We start from the raw sequence: 20129 nt of genomic DNA, 5'->3' as shown, positions 1-20129 counted from the left end.
CTTTAAAATAATTCCAACCTAGCGCTAAGTCCAGCCTTCAAAAATAAGTTAACAACCTAATCAACTGCGTGATCTACGTCCTGCTTTCTAAAGGCAAGAAACCAATCAGACACATCATAATGTTCTGCCCTCAGTGGTTTCCAAAAACTAAATGAATTACAAATACAAAACAGAAAATACTTGAATAAGGTTCTTCAAAAGCACCAATCAGGGGTAGGATACAAGACCATTTCCAAGGCATTGAATATCCCCCGGAGCACAGTAAAGTCCATTATTAAGAAATGGAGAGAATATGGCACAACTGTGAATCTGTCTAGATCAGGGTGTCCTCAAAAAATGAGTATCCGGGCGAGAAGGGCACTAGTCAGGGAGGCCACCAAGAGGCCTATGGCAACTCTGAGTTACAATGAGTTGGGAGACACTGTGCATACTGCAACAATAGCCTGAGTGCTTCACAAAAGTGGCCTTTATAGGAGAGAAAAAAACAAACATCAAATCTCAGTTAGAGTTTGCCAGAAGGCATGTAGGAAACTCTGAGACCAAATGGAGGAAGATTGTATGGTCTGATGAGATCAAAATAGAGCTTTTTGGCCTCAACGCTAAGTGCTACGTTTACCACAAGCCTAACACTGCATATCATCCTGAGAACACCATCCCTACCATGAAGCATGGTGGCGGCAGCATCATGTTATGGGGATGCTTCTCTGTGTCAGGGCCTGGAAACCTCGTAAATATAGAAGGCAAAATGGATGCACAAATGTACAGAGAAATCCTGCAAGAAAACCTGCTGAAGTCTGCAAGAGACCTGGGACTTGGGAGAAGATTTATCTTCCAGCAGGACAATGACACCAAACATACAGCTAAAGCCACACTGGATTGGCTTAAAAACAAAAAGGTAAATGTCCTGGAATGGCCCAGTCAAAGCCTGGACCTCAATCCAATTAAGAATATGTGGAAAGAGTTGAAAATTACCATTCACCAAAGGTCCCCATCCAACTTGATGGAGCTTGAGCAATTTTGCTAAGAAGAATGGGCAAACATTGCTGTGTCCAGATGTGCAAAGCTGGTAGAGACTTATCCACATAGACTCATGACTGTAATTGCTGCCAAAGGTGCCTCTACCAAATATTGACTGAAGGGGTGATTACTTATGAATTCAATTATTTTCTGTTTTGTATTTTTAATTTAGAACAATTTGCAGATTATATATTCAGATTGACATTATGGACATGTTCTGTGTTGATCAGTGGCAAAAACTCCTGCTTAAATCCATTCTGATTTCATGTTGTAACACAATGAAATGTGAAAAGTCCAAGAGAGCCACTGTATTGTTGTATTGTTTTAGTGAACTATGAGGAGGCACAGTCATTTTTTGTCATTGACAAAGTTTGAGATCACTTGGTCTAGACTGACTTATTTTAACCTGCAAAGTGTGTAATAAATATCAGGACCTTTGCTGACTGAAATAGTTCAGATTATACATGATGAGGTGCTACTGACTGACTAAGCCTGGGGGTGTCACGGTTTCACCTGCTCTTCCTCAGATCACCACTAGAGGTCTCTCTCTCCCGAGTATTAATTCCTGTGTTTCTCTCTCTCGGTTCCCGGATCAATCAGTCACGTTACATTCCTTCTATCCATGTGCACTTGTTCTGTCTTTCCCCTCTTCCCATTTGTCTTTCACCCTTTACCCAGTCGTCCCATTCCCTTCAACACAGTATATAAACCCCTTTGTTTCTTAGTTTAGTCGTGCAGTCTTGCATTCATTCCCGAATCATTTTTGAGCACTATGCCTTGTTACCCTACCGTGTTTTGATTCCTGTATTCTTGTATTTGACCACCTCACTTGGATCTCCCAGTTTATGCTGTTTGCCCGATCGACTGACACTGAAATGTTCCTGTTTTCTCTTCTGGATTTCCCCTCTCGGATTACTTGCCTTTCTGCCTTTCTATTTAAGAGCCTGCACTTGGATCTATCCGCCTTGTCCCAGAGGTCGTTAGAGGGGGGGGGGATGTGTAAACCACTGAACGTATGGCATTGTAAAAAATGGGATCAGGGAAAAAAGTGGGGTGGGGGTCCCCAAACCAAATCCTGCTTAGGGCCCCCAAAAGGCTAGAAACGAACCTGCTGTCTTGTTCTCAGCCACCTAAGAAGTAATGTTTTACATCTAGTAATAAAGCTGAAACTGAGCAATATTCAGTCTGCTCTATTGAACCCATAACCATTCTTCACCATATCTCTCTTTCTGGCTGTTTTATTGTGTGTTAAACATGACACTCAGTTGCAATAAAACTTTATACAGTTACAATAAAACTTGATACACCTATTTTACAATGGGCTGGATCCAAGGACAAACACACACACAATGGTCTCCACCAGAACAAAACTAGAAGTATCCGCAAAGCCCAAACTTTTGGCCTACCGCCTTTTGAATTCTGTCCAGTCACATTACAGAACTATTTAAACTATTTCAGGGTATGATTTGGCATTTAGCCATTGGCTGGTACACTGTAAAAAAAGTCAGTACATTTTAAGCTTTATTATGTATATAAATGAGGCTGACACTTTTTTTTTTTTTTTTTTTTTTTTACTTTACTGGGATTTTAAAATCTGTGGCCATTAATTTCACAGTTAAATATGTATTTATTTACAAAGTTCTATTTAAAATGTTAATAAATTGCACCTAAATATTTAAAAGTTGCCAGTGTTTAATGTCCTACGAAAATTATATTGCGTTAAGCACACAAATTAAAACCCATTATATTCCATTTAAAGTTTAGTACAAAATGACACCCACTACCTGCCAATAATGAGCAAACACAAATCAGGGAGATGTTGGAGGGAGCTAGCACAGAACTATGATACTGAGTAGTAATATAACTACTATACTGGCTTTCAGTTGAGATTTTCGCATTTGATAATCATAATAACATAACTGGGAGCTATACAGTCATTTATTATATGGTAGAATTGTAACTGTCCGCAATTCAAATTGGGGAAAGTATTTCTGCAACAGCTCAACTTTAGATTAAAGATTAAAGCGATTTTGGTGAAGTGCTTAAAACCCGACACCCAAGAGTTGTACTAAGAGGACTATGGTAATGGACAGCTAAAGAAATAATATAATTGATTTGGTAATGTATTGATGTTTTAGGCACCACCAAATGTTAAAATGCTTTTTAGTGCACCAAGTGTTGCTTCTTCCTTCTTCCTTTATTTTTCCTTTTTCTGTTTTAATAATAAAAATATTGTACCCACACATGCAACTGTTATAAAAAAGTTCTTGCCAGTCAGCTTTGAAGGGGCTGGCTGTGGAGAGCCTTTCCTGATAAGGCGCTGTGTGTCAGTGTGCTGCCAGTGAGTGAGGGCAGCTTGCAGAGCACTGGGCTGCACCGGCGCTAGAGCTGCTCTGACAACGGACTCGTAGGTGAGTGAAAATAAGACTAATGCGCTTCATTTGACTCGACACGTCTAAGCTCAAAAGGACACTTACAAAACAATGTTATTAAAACCACATCTAGTGGAAACCTGTATTAGCAATTGAAGTAAGACGTGTATAGATGTTTACACTCTGCGCGTTAAGATTTATTTTATGACTGACTGTTCACACACCTTTATTTGTTATTTGTAAGTATTGTGTTTGCAACATGTCATGCGTCCAGGGCACCAATCGGCTATAACGTGTAAATAACCGCACTTTGCCACAGAAGTGATACATTAACAACTTGTTTGCCTTCTGAGCGCTCGTTTCAATTATAAACTGCATGCTTTAGAAAAATCAAATCAAATAAAAACATCCACATACATTGGTCTGAAGTATCCAGATGTGTATACACGTGAAATGACGTTAAGAATGAATTTAATTAACCCTAGATTAATGTTTATTTAAACTCGCGAGTATAGTTTTGGGTCATGTGCGACATTGTTTAATTGTGTTTCTTTCTGTATAATTATTTAGGCGACGATAAACGGAGGAACTAAAAAGGCACATACTGTTGGGAGAGGAGAAGGGCAGATCTTTACATCTGTCCTGTAGTGACTTAACGTTTAAACAATTTGCTAAAGTTCATGAACGTTGTACAGAGGAGAGTCGTGTAACTTTGGACTAAAGATTAATTGAAAGACAAGTCAAGGACGTGAGTTGGATGTGTGTGTGTGTGTGTGTGTGTGTTCAGATAAATAATCCACTCCTATGTATCTGATCTTCACTCCCCCGTCTCCCCATTAACTTAAACACATTTATTTTTATTGTCCTTCTTTCTTTCTTTCTTTCTGTAGCTAACTATGGTTTGTGAAGAAACAGTGATCATGTATCTATATAGTTAACATTACCTCTCCGAAATCTGCATGCACTCCTCTGTCAGTGACTGTTGATATGCATATATAAGACTGAAAACTATGACATGAACTGTCACTCCCAGACAATGATCTACTAAAGCATCATCTTCTTATCACAAGATATTTTCTTTCAGGATTTCAATATTACCATTTTGTTATCTCAAGATCTGAAGATAACCTAAAATAACAAGGCACATTTTGTTATTTCGTCATGGCCTCAATGGGCCACTGTACTCTTGCACTACACAACCCACAGCAGAAAGGATGTAAGTGATAAGCAAAATGAAAAAGAGCTACAGAAAAACAAAAGTAATGAACCAATTAAAAAATGGTAAAAAGCATTACTACTGAATATATGGAAGTCTGGATGCCTAAATATCTGCATGAAACTACAGTTGCTCTCCCGTAAATGTAATGGTAGAAAAGGTCTCAACATCCTTTTAGAAGAAGTTGCTAACCATTGATTATTCACAAATTCCACATGGCTTTTCATTGATAACCTGTTGAACTAAGTTTGTTTCTGGTGTCAAAGCATTAGTGCAGAAGACAGCATAGCTAGGGTGGATGAGGTTCTTTCAGTTTTAGGGTATTTTTAAATGACTCTTCTCATCTTCACTGATTGGCACGTAGTAACAACTTTTATGATTAAATACTTGGCTGTTGCTCTCCCCCACGGCGCTCTTCACCCCAGTATATAGTACCACAGGGGTCTCTACACAATTCAACACCTTGACCGGAACAAGTACATTTCCCCCCCATTTCACGTTGCTTATCTCCTACTGGATTGCTGGAATACAGGACGCCTTTTGATCCCTGCTCTTTTGCAAACTCTTTTTACTTCTGTCTCTGTCCTAGGGAGTGCTGCTGTCAGGAAGCCATGGTGGAGGATGGCACTCGGAGGAGGAAAGGCACTCTAAATGGCAGTGTGGGGCCCTCTGTGGACTCCAGGTCCCTGCACACTGAAGATGCAGTGAAAGCTACAGCACTAAAGAAAGATGTGAGTGGGGTGCAGAATGTGGCCATCAATGTAGCGCCACCTCCCTGGGAATGGTCACGCCAGTATGTTTCTCTCGATTATTAGAGGGCTGCTGGAGCTCCTGTCTCTTATTTCAGGGAAAATCTGGAGGTACTTCTGAAAGCTTTTTATAAAGCATTTAGTACTGTACCTACCACTGTCACATAAGATTAAGCCGGCTAGTCTTGACTCTAAAGCTGCATTTTCAGTCTTGGTTTTAGGTTTTAAGACTCCTGGCACCACCTGACTGTAGTCTTGGTTATTTTAGAAGCTACTGCTCTTGCAAGTCTGTTGAGTGAAATAAAAATACTTAAAATTTCAAATATGCGTGGCCTGGGGATGTAGCTTCACCGATGTTATGGGAATGTTACATCACAATAGTTAATCTGTACAGCCTGCTTTCACTGTGAGGTTAAGTGCACAATAATTTCTGCACTGATGGCTTCCAGGTGTCACTGAATAACAACAAAGCTCTTGTCTAATGTTTTCTTTGTCATTATCAAGATGCTTCAAGATGTAGAGAGATTAAAGGAGAAGCAGTTAACATCCACATACACTGACTAGTCCATCAGATAAGTTCAGTCTACTCATATAGATGTCACTGGATGAGGGATCCTCAGCTAAAACAGAGTTCACCGCTGAGATGAGATTAGGACACTCTTGGCAAGCTTATGTTATAAAGCACAGGCATGAACACAGATGTTGAATACCTTATGTTTTGGAAATCCAGGATAGACCACCATATATATATATATATATATATATATATATATATATATATATATATATATATATATATATATATATACACATATACTCAGCAAAAAAAAAAAAATGTCCTCTCACTTTCAACTGCTTTTATTTTCAGCAATGTGTAAATAATTGTATGAACATAAAAAGATTCAAGACATAAACAGACATGTGACTAACAGAAATTGAATAATGTGTCCCTGAACAAAGGGGGGGTCAAAATGAAAAGTAACATTCAGTATCTGGTGTGGCAGTGCATCTCCTCCTCATGGACTGCACCCAGTTCTTGCTGTGAGATGTTACCCCACTCTTCCACCAAGGCACTTGCAAGTTCCCGGACATTTCTAGGGGGAATGGCACTAGCACTCACCCTCCGATCCAACAGGTCCCAGACGTGCTCAATGGGATTGAGATCCGGGCTCTTCCCTGGCCATGGCAGAACACTGACATTCCTGTCTTGCAGGAAATCACGTCCAAGTAAGGGTGACATTGTTGCCTTACAACAGGCCTACAAGCCTTCAGTCCAGCCTCTCTCAGCCTATTGCGGACAGTCTGAGCACTGATGGAGGGATTGTGCGTTCCTGGTTTAACTCAGGCAGTTGTTGTTGCCATCCTGTACCTGTTCCACAGGTGTGATTTTCGGTTGTACCGATCCTGTGCAGGTGTTGTTACACATGGTCTGCCACTGCAAGGATGATACGCTGTCCTTCCTGTCTCTCTGTAGCTCTGTCTTAGGCATCTCACAGTATGGACATTGCAATTTATTGTCCTAGCCACATCTGCAGTCCTCATGCCTCCTTGTAACATGCCTAAGGCACGTTCACGCAGATGAGCAGGGACCCTGGGCATCTTTCTTTTGGTGTTTTTCAGAGTCAGTAGAAAGGTCTCTTTAGTGTCCTAAGTTTTTATAACTGTGACCTTAATTGCCTACCATCTGTAAGCTGTTAGTGTCTTAACAACTGTTCCACAGATACATGTTCATTAATTGTTTATGGTTAATTGAACAAGCATGGAACACATTGTTTAAACCCTTTACAATAAAGATCTGTAAAGTTATTTGGATTATTACAAAATTATCTTTAAAATACAGTGTCCTGAAAAATGGATGTTTCTTTTTTTTGCTGAGTATATATATAAACAAAAACATGACAAACCTACTATTGTAGTATCTGTATTCTGAGAACATCAGGGATTGTTATCATTGCCTGCTGACATGATTATGGCAGTGCTGATTCACAGCTATGATATTTCAGGATAATAGCCAGGCAGATTTAATTGATCTCTTTACGGTTTTTCCTATATTCAAAACTGTAAACAGAAAACAGTTAGCCAATTTCCCTAAACCCCAAAGAAATCATGCAAAATGAAATACTACAATCAAAATCATGTACTCTTCTGCTCAAAATGAATCTCTGCATCCAAATTAGATGCACACAAAATCAAATGCATAGACCTTAGTGACAGCCAATATCACACTAATTTGACATATTTAAAACACTACTATCAGAACCTATTTCAGTGTAAAATCTAAGATGTTCTAAGATGTATATTATGTTTATGGCCTCAGACGTTCATCAGCATCACAGGCAATGTCCTCCCTGGCCACAGAGGTGGGGAAATATCATCTTGCATTGCGAAAAACTGTAAATTGATCGGCAGCTTAAGAGAAGGGTTGAAAAGGTTTAACTGAGCATGTGGTTATGCTCAGATGTAACCAACAAATGCTGCAGCCCTCTATGAATTGTGCAGCCCTGAGCCAAAGTGACAGCATTGCCAATATCAGCCGATTTAAGTAGTCACCAAATGATGAAAGAGACGGATGGCTGCACAGGACAGCAGATGCCCCTTTGGTCATTGAAGTGAGGAATGAGCTGCTGTGTACTAGCCTGTGTGTCTGTGTGTGTGATGTGTCCCATTTCTGTGCCAGGTGGGGCTGATCAGCGGAATCTGTCTGATTGTTGGCTCGATGATCGGCTCGGGCATTTTCATCTCCCCCAAGGCGGTGCTGGACTACACTGGAGCTGTGGGGCCCTGCCTGTGTGTGTGGGCAGCCTGTGGGGTCATATCCACTCTCGGTAAGGCCAGGGGTGGTAACACTAAACAGAGGCCTTAGACACAGCATCTTTTCAGTTCAGTTACATCTGCAAGCAAGATGGGGCTCAGCTGTCAATCCAAGAGGAATCATTTATGATATACACTCACCTAAAGGATTATTAGGAACACCTGTTCAATTTCTCATTAATGCAATTATCTAACCAACCAATCACATCGCAGTTGCTTCAATGCATGTAGGGGTGTGGTCCTGGTCAAGACAATCTCCTGAACTCCAAACTGAATGTCTGAATGGGAAAGAAAGGTGATTTAAGCAATTTTGAGCGTGGCATGGTTGTTGGTGCCAGACGGGCCGGTCTGAGTATTTCACAATCTGCTCAGTTACTGGGATTTTCACGCACAACCATTTCTAGGGTTTACAAAGAATGGTGTGAAAAGGGAAAAACATCCAGTATGCGGCAGTCCTGTGGGCGAAAATGCCTTGTTGATGCTAGAGGTCAGAGGAGAATCGGCCGACTGATTCAAGCTGATAGAAGAGCAACTTTGACTGAAATAACCACTCGTTACAACCGAGGTATGCAGCAAAGCATTTGTGAAGCCACAACACGCACAACCTTGAGGCGGATGGGCTACAACAGCACAAGACCCCACCGGGTACCACTCATCTCCACTACAAATAGGAAAAAGAGGCTACAATTTGCACAAGCTCACCAAAATTGGACAGTTGAAGACTGGAAAAATGTTGCCTGGTCTGATGAGTCTCGATTTCTGTTGAGACATTCAGACGGTAGAGTCAGAATTTGGCGTAAACAGAATGAGAACATGGATCCATCATGCCTTGTTACCACTGTGCAGGCTGGTGGTGGTGGTGTAATGGTGTGGGGGATGTTTTCTTGGCACACTTTAGGCCCCTTAGTGCCAATTGGGCATCGTTTAAATGCCACGGCCTACCTGAGCATTGTTTCTGACCATGTCCATCCCTTTATGACCACCATGTACCCATCTTCTGATGGCTACTTCCAGCAGGATAATGCACCATGTCACAAAGGTCGAATCATTTCAAATTGGTTTCTTGAACATGACAATGAGTTCACTGTACTAAACTGGCCCCCACAGTCACCAGATCTCAACCCAATAGAGCATCTTTGGGATGTGGTGGAACGGGAGCTTCGTGCCCTGGATGTGCATCCCACAAATCTCCATCAACTGCAAGATGCTATCCTATCAATATGGGCCAACATTTCTAAAGAATGCTTTCAGCACCTTGTTGAATCAATGCCACGTAGAATTAAGGCAGTTCTGAAGGCGAAAGGGGGTCAAACACAGTATTAGTATGGTGTTCCTAATAATCCTTTAGGTGAGTGTATATATACAGCTCTACTAGTGATCTGGTTTCTTTTTTAAAATGTGTCTTACCACTAATGACTAAAAACTGCTATAAAACCCCATGCATGGGAATATGCATCTTATTACACTGAACAGCTTCATATAGATGTGTATCATGTCCTTCCATGCAAGTGATCATGGACACCAACACTGGCCACACTTGTTCCCTTTAGTTTGTACGGTTGTTGTCCATGGGAATGCGCTCCACATGATCCCAGTTGTATAAGCACTGAATTCCATTGCTCCGTGGTGCAGTTTTCATATTCCAGTTGCATGAATTCATGCTTTATTTGGCTGATGCCTTTATCCAAGATCACATATTAATCATAGACCTAAGATTTGGGAAACCTACATCTATAGGCATCAATACATAGATTACACAGTCTACAGTGGTTTAGCAAAAATGTTCAACACAACATTACATAATGCAATACTACAGGTATATTCAGTACATGATGCAGCAACCAGGTGAGCTCAGGTGGCTTGATATCAAAAATGAAATTGAAATGATGTAACTTGTAAATACAATTTCAAATACTGTACCAGACAGCTCATCTTACCGCATCACTAAAAGGCCCATCACTAAAATATGTAATATTCTTGACAGAATTGTAAAAAGGTAAGCATTTTTGTTTTAAAGGACTTGGTACCAAGCAAAATAAGACACAGTGTCCCATCTGTGAACTTTGGAGACTTATCAAAGGAAATAGGAGTGTGAGAGGGCTTATGCACCTACTAATAAGAACATAAGAAAGTTTAAAAACAAGAGGAGGCCATTCGACCCATCGTGCTCGTTTGGTGTCCATTAATAACTAAGTGATTCAAGGATCCTATCCAGTCTATTTTTAAATGTTCCTTTAATTTTAAATGTTAAAAGTTTTCAGCTTCAACCACATCGCTGGGGAGTTTGTTCCAGATTGTAACAATTCTCTGTGTAATGAGTCAGCTCACTGTGTATGTATGTGTGTGTGTGTGTGTCCTCAGGTGCACTGTGCTACGCTGAGCTGGGCACAATGATAACTAAGTCTGGTGGAGAGTACCCCTACCTGATGGCAGCCTTTGGGTCCATCCCGGCCTACCTGTACTCTTGGACTACCGTCATGGTTCTGAAGCCCTCCTCCTTCGCCATCATCTCTCTCAGCTTCGCCAAGTATGCTGCCACCCCTTTCTACCCAGGATGCACCCCCCCCGATGTGGTCACCAAGTGTCTGGCTGCTGCGGCCGCCAGTGAGTAAAACATGTGGAGAAACACATGCGTGAGTGAACTACCTAGACTCCTGTATTGTATTCCCCTTATATTGTCAAACTATCCCTGACCTGTCCTCTTTCCTCTTCTCCATTTCACCTTTCACTTTCCCATACACTCTTTTTCCTGAGTTATGTATAAATAAGAGCTTGCTTGGCAGCCCAAAAGTTAAATCTCCCTCTGCTGGCAAAATCACTGCAGTCATCAACAGATCCTGGTAGCTACCACTTTCACGGTCTGCTCTCTTTCCCTCAGTGCTGATCTGCCTGTTGAATTGCCTCAGCGTCAAGCTGGCTACCTACGTACAGAACATCTTCACAGCCGCCAAGCTCCTGATCATCCTGGTCATTGTGGTGGCTGGTATGGTCCTTCTTGCTCAAGGTGGGTCAGTAGGAAAGAACACAGAGCCATTACAGCAAGAGACTTCTACCATGTGTAAGATGAGGGAATTTTAAATGGCCTAGAGAGAGTCCCTCACATCAGTGATAATTATTTCCCTTACTTAAATATTCTTTTACCCTTAACAGTGTCACACACAATTCTTAAACAGCATAATGTGTTTATTTTAACTTTATTTGTTTACTTGGACTTGAATATCCAATGCTTTCAATGGAAACCTCATCAAATCAACACTTCTGTACTTATCTCCTTATTGAACACATTTCCATACATAAGACTTACAAAACAAACATGAAAAAATAAATAAATGCGACAGTCCCAAGTTTGAAGAGGATAATATATATAAAAAAAATCAAGTCCTTAACACACGTGATAGATCAAACAACAAGAACAAGAACAATAACACACCCTACAAAAAAACAGTTAAATAGCTTGAAACAGTTTTAATATCTAAATCATAATAAAAAATAACAAGTCTTAGCCAGGTTTACTCTACAGAACTGTAGAACTTCTCATTTTCCAGTGACTCAGATTGGAAGAAGATGTGATTGCATTTTTGTATTTTAGATGCGTGAATCACGCTACTTATTTGTTCTTTTTGCTTTCTTTTAAAAAGAAACAAAACTTTTAGAGTGAGTTAATCCTCGAATGCCATTTATGTTACGAAAGTTAATAAAGTTTCCCGAATTCAAGCTGGCACCTGCTTCCCAGGCAGAATTCTTACTACAATGCAGCTCCGTGGAACTCCGTGGTGGCCTTGCCTTTCCGTCCAGAGCGTCTGGTGTACTATCCGGTCAGAGACTCCCACGTTACAACACGGCTTCTTTGAGCTCCGCCACGGCGTAGCTTGATAAATATGCACTATGAATCTTTGCTACCCTATTACTATTATGGTTTCAATACTGCAGTAATCTCCAGCACAGACCTTCTCCCAGTGCCCTTATAGAATATGCATCTAAAGGAAGGAAGTATCTATACTTTACCATTTAATTTTCAGTCTGTATCTATGTCCGATGCATTCTTTAAAAAGTGAATTTATTTGTAGCATTAAAAAAGGAATCTAATACATGAGTTCAACAGTTGTATTGACACCCCATCTTCACTACACATATACAGTATCTGTTTTTATTTTTTTCTTGATAGCAGTTCTTTGTTGATGTGCTTCCTCAAAAACAGCCGAAAGCACTAAAGCCAAAATGTGCGCACATTCTGAATGGGGAAATGGCCAGTACCTTACTGAAGAATATTCTACACATCTCACTCATGTTCCTATTTCAACATGCTTGAAATTCACAAGTGTGCTTGTCCTTTATACATTAAACAAGATAACACTAATATAGTGAGTCTCTTTGGTAATATTTCATACTATAATTTTGTTTTCAGGGAACACACAGAATTTTTCAAACTCCTTTGATGGTGCACAAACATCTTTTGCGGCAATAGGCTTGGCCTTTTACAATGGTCTTTGGGCATATAGTGGATGGTGAGTTATCTTTTCTCTTTATTTTTCTAATTCTTAATTAATTCTTAGTAATGAACTTAGTTGTGTTTTACATAAACATGTCAGCATGGAAACTTGATGTGTTCTCTGAAAATAATGTAAAATTACAAACTACCTCTAGCAAAAACATATCCAGCATGATTGAGTGTCATTCAGTGAGCTTTCTCACTTCATCTTAACTTAAACTTAAACAGTACTTTGCTACTGGAAAATCAAACAGCTCTGGTAAAATTTTGTATGCTTTTAATCTCTTAAATTCCTTAGTTCAAAATGATGGAGTATGGTGTCATTCTTCTGTTTCTGCATTTCAGGAGGCAACTCAACTTCATCACAGAAGAGCTACAGAACCCGCACAGGTGGGGTTCACCTTAAAACACAAGACGCATCTGAAAGATTACAAAGAGGCAGAACTTCAGGGCTCAACTTCATGCAGATGTTGCAAACTGCTTGCTAATGCAGGAATGTCTCTCAGACCAATATTTTGGTTCTCAGGTTGTCCCTTGGGTGTCCAGCAAGCTCATGGACTGTGACATCAGGGGCTTTGGCCTGGTTCCTGTTTAATCAATTTGTGCCTGATTATTAATTCATACTGGAAAACAGCAGCTCCAAAAAGTCTGTGTGCAGCTGTAACTCAATTTCTGTAGTAGATCCAGCGATACAGACAAACATTGGAAGCCATTCAAGTTGAGTTTGAATGTGTCTCGTACACAAATTAAGTCTGATTATACGATCCGATCACTGTACAAGAGAGTGATAGGACCTCTCAGGATCTAAATGGGTAGGGATGGTGAAAAGAAAAGGACGGGGTTTTAGGACATGCCTCCCTTCCCATCCTTTTTATTTTGAGACAGATAGCTTCTTAGTTGATCGAATTAATGGAGACAGTGGCAGTTATCACTTGGTTTCACAGTGATTGGAACCTCTTTTTTGTAATTTGAATTGATACACCAGTGGTGTACAACTCTGCTCTTGAAGTTTTATGATTTCTTCTTGTAGAAACCTCCCTCTGGCCATTATCATCGCGATTCCCTTGGTGACAGTGTGCTACATCCTGGTTAATATTGCCTACTTCACTGTGATGACCCCCACTGAACTATTGCAGTCTGAGGCAGTCGCCGTGGTAAGGAATGAGAGCAATGGAATGCCAAGGTATCTGACCCCAAGGGGTCTTTCACCTTTACACATGACTCTGGAAACAACATTAATATTAATATTGAGTGATTGATTGATTGAAGAACTAGCATGGTTAGGTTTCCAGCACTGTCTGTAAAATATTTTTACAGGGGAGTTATAGGTGCTGAGAGGTGTCTTAATCTGTTCGCATTGAAAAAATAAAGAGCTTTATGTATTTGTGTTTTGATGTTAAGAATACGATACCATTGTTTTACCTGCGTCTCTCTCTGATTTCTTATTCACCAGACATTTGGAGACAGGGTCTTCTATCCTGTGTCTTGGATAGTTCCTCTGTTTGTGGTGTTTTCAACTTTCGGAGCTGCCAATGGAAGCTGCTTCACTGCCGGAAGGTAGCAATCCCAGAGATCACCATTTTCTCAATCGTATTTCACCTGGAAGTGTTTGTGTCACAATCAGGGACAGTGTTTATAGGATCCTACAATGATTACAGGTGGCAGCATCTACTCAGACTCCATTGCACCATGTGTCATTTCAGCTCAGGAAATCATATCCCACTGTGACTTTTGGAACTGGTAGTAAATTGATTACGTTAGATATTGATACTGTTGAGGGAGGCTTTGGAGGTGGACTAGAAAAACAAGGAAGAGGTTCTGCAATAAAAATTGAACCCCATTGGAAAAGTACAAGGCTGTGAGGGGGAGGAAAACATAATCATTTAGACAGGCTCTGCTCCAGAACGACTCAGATTGGCGGGTATTTGGTTTCCACAAGGGGGCACGCATTTACAAAGCGAATGACAGTCAAAATAAGAGCAGCCTATTCATAAGCATTTGTATAAGCAAATCATAACCAAGCACATACCATCACCACCCAGAGCAGATCAAATATTTTTTTCAGTGCAACATTTCCATGACCTTTAGGCCTAGAGATTAATAAATAACTAAAAGTGCCTTTAGGCTATATAATAAGGCTGGCGCTTACATTAAAACATGGCACCAAGGCAAAATAAAATAAAGCTTGACTCACCATTAGTGGAGTGGAAGGTGACAAGTGTCAAAATGGAACCTCCTCAAAATAATGTCTTTCCACTCATTTGTGCACTTCCAAGTGAGATCTCTTTCAAATGCCAGCTGTGTACCTGGGCCTTGTGTAAACATTTTTGAAGGTAGAGAACGAGTTCTCACACATTGCAGTGGAGGCACCAAAAGTTAACATGAGTTTAAAAGCAGTCAGTATGCTTGGCATGGCCTCCAATGTTTTGTGTTGTGTTTTGAGGATACATTTAATTGTCCACTTCTCTCCATGTGTGCCCTTATCCATCTGTGTGCACAAGAACTGTTTTCGACTGTGTATTTAGCTTCAACGATATTTCAATGTAACAACTCCATGATGTTCTTGATAGCGTCTGTATCAAGAAAGGTGTCGCTCTCTGGATCCAGCGCTGCAAGCACAGTAGCCAACTGCATGTTACGCTCACTGAAGCATTCTTACATTTCGCCTAACACTACATCGACTGTATTGAAGAACAGCCTCTTTAGTTCCGTCTTGTCATCATTGTCCTTCTGTCCAATTGTCTCCTCAAACACATATAGATCCATGTTCTTATTTTATGTGCGTCTTCATTTAGGGGCTACAGGTGTCACCGTTGTGTTGGCAGCAGTGGCAGTTTTCCACAAGTTGGTAAACGTCTCCTCGCAGCGTAGTTTGCACTAGCCACAAGGCCTAATCCTGTAAGCAGGTCAGTGTCTTCTCCCTGTAGAAGCTTGTTTGGCGGTTTCAGTAGAACAAGCGGTTTGTGCATAAGGTGTGTAATATATAAGAAGTTTGGCTTGGACACCTCCCGCAGTAGCCAGACTGCCTCCATCCTAACCTCTGCTCCATGGGCCTGCACAGTTTCTAGCTCCACCAGTAGTGAAGTAATGTCCTCTAAAGAGGAAGAATTACTGAAACAGTGGCAAGATGGCCTGTCAAGCATTGATCAAGCAAGTACTTGAGTCACACGCCCTTGTAATGAACATGAATAGAGAGCAAGACAAACACTGAGAAAATCCATGACTGATTCTTCAGATGCATGTACAATGACTGAATGTAGCTGACGGTTTAAACAGTGCACATATGGTATTTCTCACTCTAGTTTTTCTTGTAAGAAATGTTGTACTCCACCATGCCTTCCAGACATGAGGGAGGCTCCGTCATAAACTTGGCTTAAAATCTTGGAGGTGTTCAGGCCAGTTTTGGTTAGTTCTGCTATTATGGTGTGTGTCAGTGTTTTAGCATCTCCTGAATCAGCAGTTGCTATAGTAAGATGGCACTTGGAGCCGACTGTGCATTTCATTTAAGTGATTTTGTGTGTTGTGTATTTGTCTCAATGTCAACAACTTCTAGCAAACAGACTTCTAGAATATAAGAACATAAGAAAGTTTACAAACGAGAGGAGGCCACTTGACCCATCGTGCTCATTTGGTGCCCATTAATAACTAAGTGATCCAAGGGTCCTTTCCAGTCTGTTTTTAAATGCTCCCAAATTTTCAGCTTCAACCACATCACTGGAGAATTTGTTCCAGATTGTGACAACTGTGATTGTGAAGAAGTGTCTCCTGTTCTCCATCTTGAATGCCTTGAAGCCCAATTTCCATTTGTGTCCCAGGGTGCGTGTGTCCCTGAAGATCTGGAAAAGCTCCTCTGGTTTGATGTGGGCAATGCTTTTCATGAATTTGAAGACTTGAATCAAGTCTCCACGTAGTCTCCTCTGTTGCAGGGTGAAAAGGTTCAGTTCCTCAGTCTCTCAGTAGGACATTCCCTTCAGACCTGGAATAAGTCTGGTTGCTCTCCTCTGAACTGCCTCTAGAGCAGCGATATCTTTCTTGAAGTGTGGAGCCCAGAACTGCACACAGTATCCAGATGAGCTCTAACTAGTGCATTGTACAGTCTGAACTTTACTGCCCTTGTTTTAAATTCTTTTGACAATATACCCTAACATCCTGTTGGCCTTTTTTATTGCTTCCCCACATTGTTTGGATGGAGAAACTGTACATGCCTAACTACACTTAATAGGGAGTTCAAAAGTCACAAACAAATAAAATGCTTTGAATTTGTATCATTGACTGCTGCTATTTTGTTTCTCAGAATTGCTTACGTAGCAGGCAGAGAAGGTCACATGGTGAAGATCCTTTCCTACATCAGCCTCAGATACTACACTCCAGCTCCAGCCGTGATATTTAATGTAAGACCTTATATGTTATGTCCTGGTTGTCTATTTGATATTGATCTGTTCTTGCTCTGTTGTCCATTAGATTATGTTCTCCAGACCAATGCGTGTGTTCAGATACGATATGCCTGCTGCTGGTTGATCTTTTTTGTGTGTATGCATTTAGGGGTTCCTGAGCATCATCTACATAATCCCCTCAGACATCAACACTTTAATCAACTACTTCAGCTTCACAAATTGGGTTTTTTATGGATTGACAGCCTTATCGCTAATCGTCATGAGGTTCACAAAGAAAGATATGGAGAGGCCGGTGAAGGTAAGGATGAAACCAGAGCAATACTGAAAATGACAAGTAGGTGCTGCCATAGCTTGTGTGTATTGAGGAGTGTATAGGTGTAGTCCAAGTGGACTTTTCTGCAGTCAGTGATGGCATGCCTGTATGAAAACAGCCTTTGACTCCTCTTTATTTGTCTCCTCCCACTCTCAGGTACCGATCTTCATTGCTGCAATAGTGGTTTTGGTGTCGGCCTACTTGGTGTTGGCTCCCATCATTGACAAGCCTGAGTGGGGTTATCTCTACTGTACCCTCTTTATTCTGAGTGGACTGATTCTGTACTTCTTGTTTGTGCACCATAAATTCAGCTGGACACGAAAGATCATGAGTGAGTGTGGGACAGTCCAGTCCAGTCTGAACCAAATCAATTTAAAATGCTTCATTATATAGTTATATTTGTACAAAATTAATAACTAAGATGATTGTTGTGGCTCAGACATATATATTGATACCATTCCCCCAAAAGTTATATAAATCAGATACTTCATGAACACATATTCAGCCTCTTTATAAATGTAGGGAAACTGACAGTGCTAAAAGTGGTGCCTTGGTTTTGCTGACTGTTTGCCATGTTTTGCTTTTGACAGGACCTCTCACAATGCACCTCCAGCTACTCTTGGAGGTGGTTCCACCAGAAAATATTGAGTAACGCATTAAAGAGGAGAGGTTGTGAAAACAGCATTGTGGCAACTTACTATCTGTGGAGAGAAAAAACAGGGACGGAGAGAAAACAAATAATGGAAAAAAACTGCTGCTGAAACTGGTATTGACCTGATATTATGAGTAATGCAATCTCAAGCCTTTTAATTCAGATCCTTTTGATAAACCTCAAGCTCCAGTGTGATTGCACTACAGAGGAATCCAGTGGAGGACACTTTATTTTTTTGCAGTTTACCATTTCATTTAGTATAGTCCTCTGGCCTGTTGCCATTGATAATCTACGAATGTCTCAACATAAGCAAACACATATGTGTACCATAAGTAATGCAAAAGGCCACTGATGAAACAAAAAATGTCCTCCCAAAATATTCCAGAATGTTTTCTTCAAAAACCTGGTGCACCCTGTCATGATATTGTTCCCAAGCACACATCCAAGTCTACGACCAAATGGTTAAGGCAGCACAAAGTCAACAATCTTGCTTGACCATCAGTCTACAGACATCTACAGACATTGACACTAAAGACAAATTTTGGAATGACTTGAATAAAGCAGTCCATAAGCCAGCCACACAACCTGGAGGAGTAGGGGAGATTCCCCCTAAAAATTTAATGAGCCTATTAAAATGCTACAGAAGCACCTTCTTCTGGAAAAATGCTAACTGCAGGGCTTTGAATACATCTGAACATTTTGAAAAGAAAAGAGAAAAGTGTTAAAATGTATGCAGAGGTGTCACTGGACCCTTCAGCCCCCATGTATTTTCTATCAGCCCCCCTAAAAACAATATGATTATGAAGTAACGGCATGGTCAAACAGTCTGACAAAACACCATCAGCCGCCGCATGTATTTTCTCTCAGTCTCCCTAAAAATAATACAACAAAAGGATACAAGAATGAAGAAGTAGCTCTGAAGTCTAGAAACGCCCCGATATATGTATGCCTTTGGAAATTAGACAAATCATAGAATGTGTTTAATATTGTGTAGGCTTATCCCTGCTCATAATTACTGTGTAACAACCACAGCCCAACTTAGTGCACCACAAGAATTCGCTCTTGCCAGAGTGTCATCAGTCTTTCCCCTCGGATCTCCATTTCCAATTATCTGATTATTCCATTATCATCCCTGTGTAATTAACTCATCAACACACCCATCTCACCTTCCCCTGCTCATTAATTCTGAATTCTGGTTGACCCCCTGAGTACCACAACTCCCAGTAACTCCAAAATGTTTATATAATTCATAGTCAGTTTCCCATTACCAAAGTTGTACTTTTTGTGTGTATACCGCCCGGCAAGAATCCAGGCAAGAGAGGGGTTATGAATTAAACACACACTGTTGCTGTTGTTGTGCTCTGCTAGTTTCAAGACAAGACAGTTTATGGTAAATTGATCATTTAAATACTCTTGATGTGCTTAATTTTATTTCTGCTAAGAAAATGACAATTTGATGAATGTTGATAGCTAAGCTACTCTAGTTTAGGGTTACCATTGACTGATTTTTTAAATATCTAAAAATGTCTTGCCTTGCTCTTCCTTTTTCCAACACTGAACTACAGTTCCCGGTGCACGTGTTTAACCCTTCCACTCTGGCAGCGCTACAATTTGATCAGACGTGAATGATGATGTGTAAGGTGATAGTGATCACCTATGTCAAGCCTTTTTGAACAACTATTGGTTGTTGGTTAATGACTTACGTGTGACGACTGTGAGAGTGAGAGGGCAGAATTGTCATGGCAGCGAAAAGACGTGGTTGTCAACGGTTATTATTAATAGACTAATCAACAGGATGTTTTAGGCATTTTCTTTGAAGAAACAGCGACAGCAGTGACAGTTTGAGGTCATGACACACTTTTGTTTACACCTCCAGCCCTCCACTGCCACCTCCACCTTTTTGGGGATGAGGCGGGTGAAGAAGTTGTCTATATTGTCTATTGTGTTCATGGCAATAAGGTATCACTGTTGTCCATTGTATTAATGTCAATTTAAAATAAATTTTGTCACTAGCAAATATGGTGGTACATTTTTGCTTTATTTTTATGAATTGCCCGGCTAATCCTTGTAATTTCCTTCAATCTTAGTTTACAAACTGAGTTTGAAAAAGCCAGTT

The 20129-nt window shown here is 40.6% G+C and overlaps 1 protein-coding gene across 1 annotated transcript; it reads left to right on the top strand.

Moving 5' to 3' along the window:
- Nucleotides 1–3325: 3325 nt before the first annotated feature.
- On the top strand, nucleotides 3326–20030 carry LOC136759172 (b(0,+)-type amino acid transporter 1). Its single transcript, XM_066714050.1, has 13 exons — nucleotides 3326–3428; nucleotides 5195–5336; nucleotides 8032–8179; nucleotides 10527–10769; nucleotides 11044–11169; nucleotides 12571–12670; nucleotides 13000–13044; nucleotides 13685–13808; nucleotides 14108–14211; nucleotides 16949–17045; nucleotides 17197–17346; nucleotides 17518–17692; nucleotides 17952–20030. The coding sequence occupies exons 2-13, from the start codon at nucleotides 5217–5219 to the stop codon at nucleotides 18011–18013; spliced, it is 1494 nt and encodes a 497-aa protein (XP_066570147.1). The 5' UTR covers nucleotides 3326–3428; nucleotides 5195–5216; the 3' UTR covers nucleotides 18014–20030.
- Nucleotides 20031–20129: the final 99 nt, after the last annotated feature.

This window comes from Amia ocellicauda, chromosome 9 (assembly GCF_036373705.1).
Source record: "Amia ocellicauda isolate fAmiCal2 chromosome 9, fAmiCal2.hap1, whole genome shotgun sequence".
NCBI lineage: Eukaryota > Metazoa > Chordata > Actinopteri > Amiiformes > Amiidae > Amia > Amia ocellicauda.
The sequence above is the reverse complement of the archived record's forward strand: the minus strand, read 5'-3'. Positions and strand labels throughout refer to the sequence as shown.